The 7,500-nt window shown below is 39.5% G+C and overlaps 1 protein-coding gene across 2 annotated transcripts in view; it reads right to left on the bottom strand.

Moving 5' to 3' along the window:
- Window positions 1-777: 777 nt before the first annotated feature.
- The window catches only part of LOC125036615 (alpha-amylase A-like), a 7,185-nt gene continuing 462 nt past the window's right edge, over window positions 778-7,500 (bottom strand). The window contains exons 2-12 of one of the 2 annotated variants that reach the window (XM_047629368.1): window positions 5,632-5,720; window positions 4,920-5,009; window positions 4,646-4,803; window positions 4,293-4,482; window positions 4,038-4,193; window positions 3,857-3,944; window positions 3,501-3,748; window positions 3,122-3,365; window positions 2,730-2,845; window positions 1,896-2,051; window positions 778-1,719 (exon numbers count right to left, since the gene is read on the bottom strand). In XM_047629368.1, coding sequence (XP_047485324.1) covers window positions 1,417-1,719; window positions 1,896-2,051; window positions 2,730-2,845; window positions 3,122-3,365; window positions 3,501-3,748; window positions 3,857-3,944; window positions 4,038-4,193; window positions 4,293-4,482; window positions 4,646-4,803; window positions 4,920-5,009; window positions 5,632-5,718 — 1,836 coding nt within the window. In that variant the 5' untranslated portion in view covers window positions 5,719-5,720 and the 3' untranslated portion in view covers window positions 778-1,416. Of the gene's footprint in view, window positions 1,720-1,895; window positions 2,052-2,729; window positions 2,846-3,121; window positions 3,366-3,500; window positions 3,749-3,856; window positions 3,945-4,037; window positions 4,194-4,292; window positions 4,483-4,645; window positions 4,823-4,919; window positions 5,010-5,631; window positions 5,721-7,500 lie in introns of those variants that run through there. The other variant, XM_047629369.1, reaches the window with a different exon arrangement.

The raw sequence follows: 7,500 nt of genomic DNA, 5'->3' as shown, positions 1-7,500 counted from the left end.
CAGGTCATATATGCCGGAGAGAGGACGACAAATGGACAAAGAAAGTAACAAAATGGGCTATATATAACATAAAAGAGGACAAGAGCCAGACCAATGACAAGATGGCGTGACGAAAAATAACGAAATTTCGGGGCCAAGACTGGATATAAAAAACGCAAGACAGACAAAGTTGGAAAGGATTGGGATAGGCCTATGTCCTGCAGTGGATTGATTCAGGCTGATGATGATATATATTTATATTTATATTTAAATATAATACACACACACACACACACACACACACACACACACACACACACACACACGTGTTTGTGTATATATATATGTGTGTATAAATATAAACACATATATATGTATGTATATATATGTATATATATACATATATACACACATGTGTATATATATGTGTGTGTGTGTATGTATACATATATATTTATATATATATATATATTGTATACGTATATGATATATATATATATATATATATATATATATATATATATATACACACATACATATGTATACGTATGTAATATATATGGGTATACATATATATGTATATATGTATACATACATACATATTATATATTTTTACATATATATATATGTATACACACACACACACACACATATATATATATATATATATATATATATATATATTTATATATATATATGTATGTATGAGTGTGTGCGTGTATTCCGTTTCTCGCAATCACGATCTACATTTTTCAAATGAAGTATTCGTATAATGCAAAGAGGTAAAGATATACTGAAAATAGAATTTCATTTAATGGTAAAATACATCGCTCTTCTTTTTAAACCTAGAATAATACGCACAGCAACGGGAATCATATGTTCTTCAGTGCGATACAAACAAGTTGTTTATAGTAATATGTTTAAGAAAAAAAATATACATACAGCTTCATAAATGTCGAGTACTTATCATGCCAATCTTATATAACATCACTATGTACAGATGTACTAAAATTACAGATAGACAGTATATATTTTGCATGTCATTTTTATGAATTGATTTATCTTTTTACACGGCTGATGAAAATGCTTAGCGCTTTTGTACCACATACACCAATCTTCTAATAACTTTACACATTAATGTACCACATTTTCCCGAATATCTTTGTTTTACGTTCATTTCTCTGCTGATCAGTGCTAATCATTGTTCAGGAAAGCATCCGATCTCATGTGTATTACTTGTCATATTTGCCTTTATTTTCACATTGCTTATACGGTGTGCTGGATAACTGGTACGGTAGCAGTCCTATCTGCTGAGCATGTCAGTAGAAAACCTAATGCCTTTCATACTATCACAGGTAATAGAATTTATCATAGTATAAAAAACAAGGTGAAGTGAGAAAACATATATCGTGTATTTGGTACCTATTAGGAGATGGATTAACACCTGTCAGTAGGACAGTTAGTACCCCCAGGGCCACCATTCTGCGAATTGGGTTCTCGCTTGCTGTCTTCGGAGAGTAGCGCAAACACCACATCGGGGATTGTGAATGTTGGGAGACTCGCTTCTTCGAGCAGGAGCTTCAGGATCTGACCGTACTTCCTCCAGTCGCATCCCGCCATGGTTCGGGCCGCCAGCTCCACGCCCACCAACCTGAGGACTTTCTCTTGGTCGACGGTCAGGATCGTTTGGTTGTAGAAAAGCGGATGGTCGTGTCTGCTCACGTCGTCAGATACTTTGGACTGAAAAAAAATGTCAGGTTTTAGAATTGGAGTTAAAAAATAGAACATAACAGAACGTCCAAAATATGAAGATTCTAACAGGGCCTTGACTGGCATCAAGATAGATAGATAGATAGATAGAGAGAGGGGGGGGGGGGGTGAGAAGAAAGGAACTGGGATAGGGGAAATATACACACGTTGATATGAATAGCGAGGACTCCATCATAGGCAGTGGTAAGGACTTCTACGTAGGCGCGGCCGTCAGGTCCCACAGTAAGAGTTTTGCCCGTACACGACTCTCCCTGTTTATTGCCAGATATAACGTCACAGTACGTACCAGCAGGAAGGCGCGTCTGGGGAACGGATGGGGAAATGTCAGTAATTCAGCTCGCAACTTTTAGAAATTACCTTTTTTTTAGTCTTACATCTGTAATACAAACGGAGAAGTATTCTTCGATATGAATACCAGATATAGCTTCACGGTATAGACCGTGGCTTCAGTTCACTGAGATCTGCAAAGGCAAGATTCGCCGGGACTCGCATCTTTGTTTTGAGGCAAATTCGTTTGCGCGAATGTTCTACCTTTGGTATTATCTCTTACCTTTTTTGACTTAGTCCCCTATAAATACAACGCCTTCTCAGTCCTCCTCGCCAATGTAAACCAATAAATCTACCAAGCAAGGAGAGCAGCCCTTTTCTATTTTACATTACACTTTTTTCGTTATCAGATAGCTCCTTGTACTAAGGTGTCCCTTTCTCTTTACTTGATAAAGAAAATTATGCAGCTAGCAAACCTTCGCCCGTCTATGGCCCAGCCGCTCACAAGGTTGGTCCATTTACCTTTGTTGGATTGTAACATACCCGAGTCTTTGGTGGCAGCAATTTATATATGGTTTTAGTAAGACCATTGATATTACATTAAAAAAAAAAAAAAAAAAAAAAAAACTTTACAGCTAAGCTAAAGATATCTTATGCTTCAGTGTGTCAGGGCAGTATGTTTGAGTTATGTCACATTATTTCTCCAGCCATGCCTGCAGCGTTTGTTTCAGGTCGTATTCGTCGTTGTTGATGGCCACGAAGCCCCTGTTGCCTCGACTGAAGGCGATCTGGTTGCTGCCGTTGTCCCACCAGTCGTTCATGTCTGTGCCTGTGATAGAACATTACTGTAATCCCAACTGTTATAAAGAAATCTCTATACGTAAAAGTACTGTCACAGGGATAATTGTATAATTATCTTTATTACTATTATTATCAGCATCACTATTTTATTCACATGATAATTGTAGTAATCTTTACTTTCATCATTATCATCATCATTACTATAATTGCAAAGGGAATAAATTCTCATAATCGTCATCGATACGAACAGGAGCCAGTGCCCCTAAGCACTGGCATGAAGCATCCGACAGCAGTAGTGACTCACCATGGGCAACATTACGGAACTCCACCATGTTGTAGATCTGCCTCCAGCGGTGCTCGCACACCCAGCCTCCACCGCAGCTGTTGTCAACGTTGATGATGGGCGAAGTGATGCTGAAGTTGGCATCGTGGGGCGGACCCATCCAGTCGTTGGTGTCACGACCGCCGTCCCACTTCTGGTCCCAGTGGTACGAGGACATGACGCGGGTGAAGCCATATGGCCACGCTAGCATGAAGGCGTTGGCCATCTGCGATCACAAGTTTATGTAGCGTTATAAGGTGTAAATATAAGCACTGCAGTATCATTTGATACAAATTTAATGGCCAACTGACTTTCTTGGCGAAAAAGTGTTCAGATATGAAAGATTTCAACAATAACTCACTTTATATCGTCTAGGATCACGGAAAGTTATCGTAACGTCTCCGCCGGCGCCGTGGCCTCGCTGGTTGTCATGGTTATCGATGAAGACGACGGCGCTGTGTCGGTCGAGCATGTCCCAGGCCTCGTGCAGGTTCAGGAGCCATTTGAGCTGGTTGATGCCTCGGAAATCCTCGCACAAGAACTTGCCATACCGGAATTCCGTCACGCGACCCGCGTTGGTGTAATCGGTTCCTTTGATAGGTTCATTACCTGAACATCAATTGATATTATCTTTAGTTATGAAGCCATACACACATCCTACTTTTATTTGCGTCTGCTTTTGCAAACCAAAAAATCGAGAATAAGATAAATACCTACCGAAATCGATGACTTCCTGGAGTACAAAGGGTCTGGATCCTTCGGGAAAAAACGTTGTGCTAAGATTGTCAAGGCGACCAAAAATTTCCTGAGGAGATAAAAAGAAAAATGAAAAAAAAAAGTACAAAGAGTATAAACATATTTCACACAATTAAATTAATCAGCTGTATTGGCCCCTTACCTGTAGATCTGCCGGCCACATGTGTTTAGAGGCGTCGACACGAAAGCCAGCAACGCCCCAACCGATGAGCTTGTTCAGGTATTCAACGATTTTGTCTCGCACACTCTCGCTGCCTTGGTGTAGGTCGTTTAGGCCAACCAGTTTGCAGTTGCGCACCTTGTTAATGAGCGATAAAGCAAATTACGATATGTGATACATTTGAAGAGGGACGGTCAGCTGATCATCGACTATATTACAATACAAAAATAAAATCACCTGTTCGGCATCCTGGTAGTTCTCAATATTGCCAGAGTTGGTGTGGCAATTAGGGTCATTGAAATCAGCAGAAGTGTATGGCACTCCGGGGTATGACTGTGTACTAGAGTCGAACGAAGAGCCACCTGTGGTTCCCGTGCCCTTTGGGTGGCTCCCGGACATGTGATTAATGACGGCGTCCACGTAGATCCTGAGGGACGTGTACATATTGCGGGAGAACATTGTGATGGTGTATAGGGAAGGCCCGATTTCCGAGCGGGTGTTGGAGCACTCCTATATCCTCAAAACAATTTGTAAATATTCTGAATCTATTAGGGAATGTTTTACTGGAAAGTTTGGCAAGAGAGCCTTACCGAACTCCAACATTATTGCAGCGATTCACCATATCCCTGAAGGCTCTCTCGTCGCCCGAGCGGGAGGCGATCTTGTACGAGACTGGCTGGTACCTCTCCCACCACGGTCGCTTTACTGGTCCTTGGAATACTTCCACATATTCATTAGGTGGGGATATCTACGGCAGAGGAACAATACTACATGATAATTACGTAATCATCCAGTAAGGTTGTTTCAAATGTATATTTCACAATAATAAAATCTAATTCATCTAGGCACAGCAAGTTTCGGTACCTGAACGGCGCCATAACCACGAGGCGCCAAAAATCTCTCGCATTCGCTCGCGATGTCAACCCACTTCCATTCAAAGAGGTGGACCATCACCTGTAATATAATCACTATCATAAAGGGTAATCCATTTTTTCGTCATTTTCACATGTGTACAAAAATACTCGTTTCCCAAGAATGTAGAATGTAGAAAGCAAAAAGATAAAAGTAATGAACTCTGCTACAGAATTTCCAGGGTCAATGATTGCCTGCTAGTATCTGTCAATATCATTACATATTATGATGAAACCTTGACGTAAAGTCAATGAAGGATGCCCTGTCTTTGTCATGGGGATTTCATTATGAATATACAATTATGTCTAAAACATAAATGTGTTCAAGTGTCTTTATATTGGAAAAAATAAAATAATCTGACTCACATCTTCTAGTCTTAATTTCGGCAGCGCGATACAAAGGCAACAAGTAATTTGTAATTTAAAATTTGATCGTGATCGTTATTTCTATGATGTTCTAAAACGCGTACGCGAGATATTAACCCTCTGTTCACTGCATGTGATTTGTACGTTCATGAAAAAGATGACCCCTAAAGCCTATGCACTTGGAACTGTGTTATCAACGAAAGTATGGGTGATTAAAGGTTCTTCATATAGGGTTTGCTATAACTGTAACGTAAGGATGCAACTCAAGTATATAGTAAATGGATTATTTTTCTTCTTACCTGGCGGTCCTCTAAGACGTTTGGGTTTTTCTGCGCATGCGCCAAGGCCACAAACACCACCAGCGTCAGCACAGGTATCGTCATCATTGCTGGAGGAGGGGGGTGGGGTAGATCATTGCTTTCATGTGAAGAGTTTGCATACGTGGTACTGTGGTAAGTTTTAATACTGCGGACTATTTGTTAATCTCTGTCTGTCTGTCTGTCTGTTTGTCTGTTTGTCTGTCTGTCTGTCTGTCTCTCTGTCTGTCTCTCTATCTCTCTCTCTCTCTCTCTCTCTCTCCACACACACACACGCACACGCACAGGAACAGGCATGCACACACACACACACACACACACACACACACACACACACACACACAAGTACACGCACACGCACATGCACATGCACACACACACGTACACGCATACATACACTCGCACACGCACACGTACACACACATATACATACACCTACACCCCCCCCCACACACATATATTTATATATATATACATATATATGTATATATATATATGTATACACACACACACACACACACACACACACACACATATATATACATATATATATATATATATATATATATGCATATAAATATGGATGTGTGTATGTGTGAATGTATGTATACACACATATATCAATATATGTATATATATACATAATTTTAGGGGAATATATTTGGGGAATATATTGCGTATGTGTGTGTGTGTGTGTGTTTAGTATGTATGCACACACACACACACACACACACACACACACACACACACACACACACAATATATTCCCAAATATATTCCCCAATTTTGTTTTAATGTTATACCTGCTTTTCACATATCGATATACATGCATATAGTACGTAGGTTATGTGGACAAACAAACGCAAATCAAAAGAGATTTATTAGATTCTGTAAATTAAACCATACATAGACTGAAAAAGTATTTCAAATTCCTCTCACTATGCATAAATTTCCATTTTTCTTGAGCTCGGTCGCTCATTACTTTTTCAGGCAGATCTAAGTGTGTATCTATTCACACACACGTATACGGACGGAAAGCAGCCACATGTATACAGATTGCACTTAATCTATTTCATTATTGAAATTTATTACATAGGCCATTGAAAGTTGCGAAATAGAAAAAAGATAGCATCGTTAATTTCTTAACTACCTTTTTAGTTTTCACACTCAGAGAGAAGAAGCTTAGAACCTTTCTTGGCAGTGAATTCAAGGCCGTTTTCACGAAAATAGAAAACGAAAAATGAAAATTTGGCGGTGGATTAATAGAAAATTTTGATGCGTTAATTCTAGAGATCAAGTTATTTGCCAGTGTTCAACTTCGTATAAATCAGAACATTTATTTAATAAAAATGCTTCTTAATTAACTGTCTTATCTGTCATGGCTCATTGGCGGTATTACTATATTTCCGTTTGCTTATACAAAAGGTCTTGCAGCAGATTAAAAACTCAATCGTATAGTGAAAACCACTATACTTATTTTCTAACTTGAGAGGTTAGCGATGGTTAACTGATAGAATGTCCGAATTACAGGGTTTTATCTTCACCATCTCTGCTTGTTAATTAACAGTTAATTTCCACCACCAGCCTGTCAACCCGTCATCAGGACCCGGCACTCAGTAAAGCATGTACTGTACTAGGGCTGTCTTATTCACAAGATAGAAGCGTGACAAACTCAGACCGGGTAGCAGTAGTTCTAATTCATGAAGTCAGTCTGATGCATTAGTCCGTGGAAGACGACAGGTCTCATAAGTGCCTAAGTAACGACTTAATAGTAACATAGTACGCACGCGCCTCATTACGGTTCTCGCATACCATCCCAATCACTGCCAGTAGTATGTACGAAGATTAATG

This window comes from Penaeus chinensis, chromosome 21 (assembly GCF_019202785.1).
Source record: "Penaeus chinensis breed Huanghai No. 1 chromosome 21, ASM1920278v2, whole genome shotgun sequence".
Taxonomy (NCBI): Eukaryota; Metazoa; Arthropoda; class Malacostraca; order Decapoda; family Penaeidae; genus Penaeus; species Penaeus chinensis.
The sequence above is the reverse complement of the archived record's forward strand: the minus strand, read 5'-3'. Positions and strand labels throughout refer to the sequence as shown.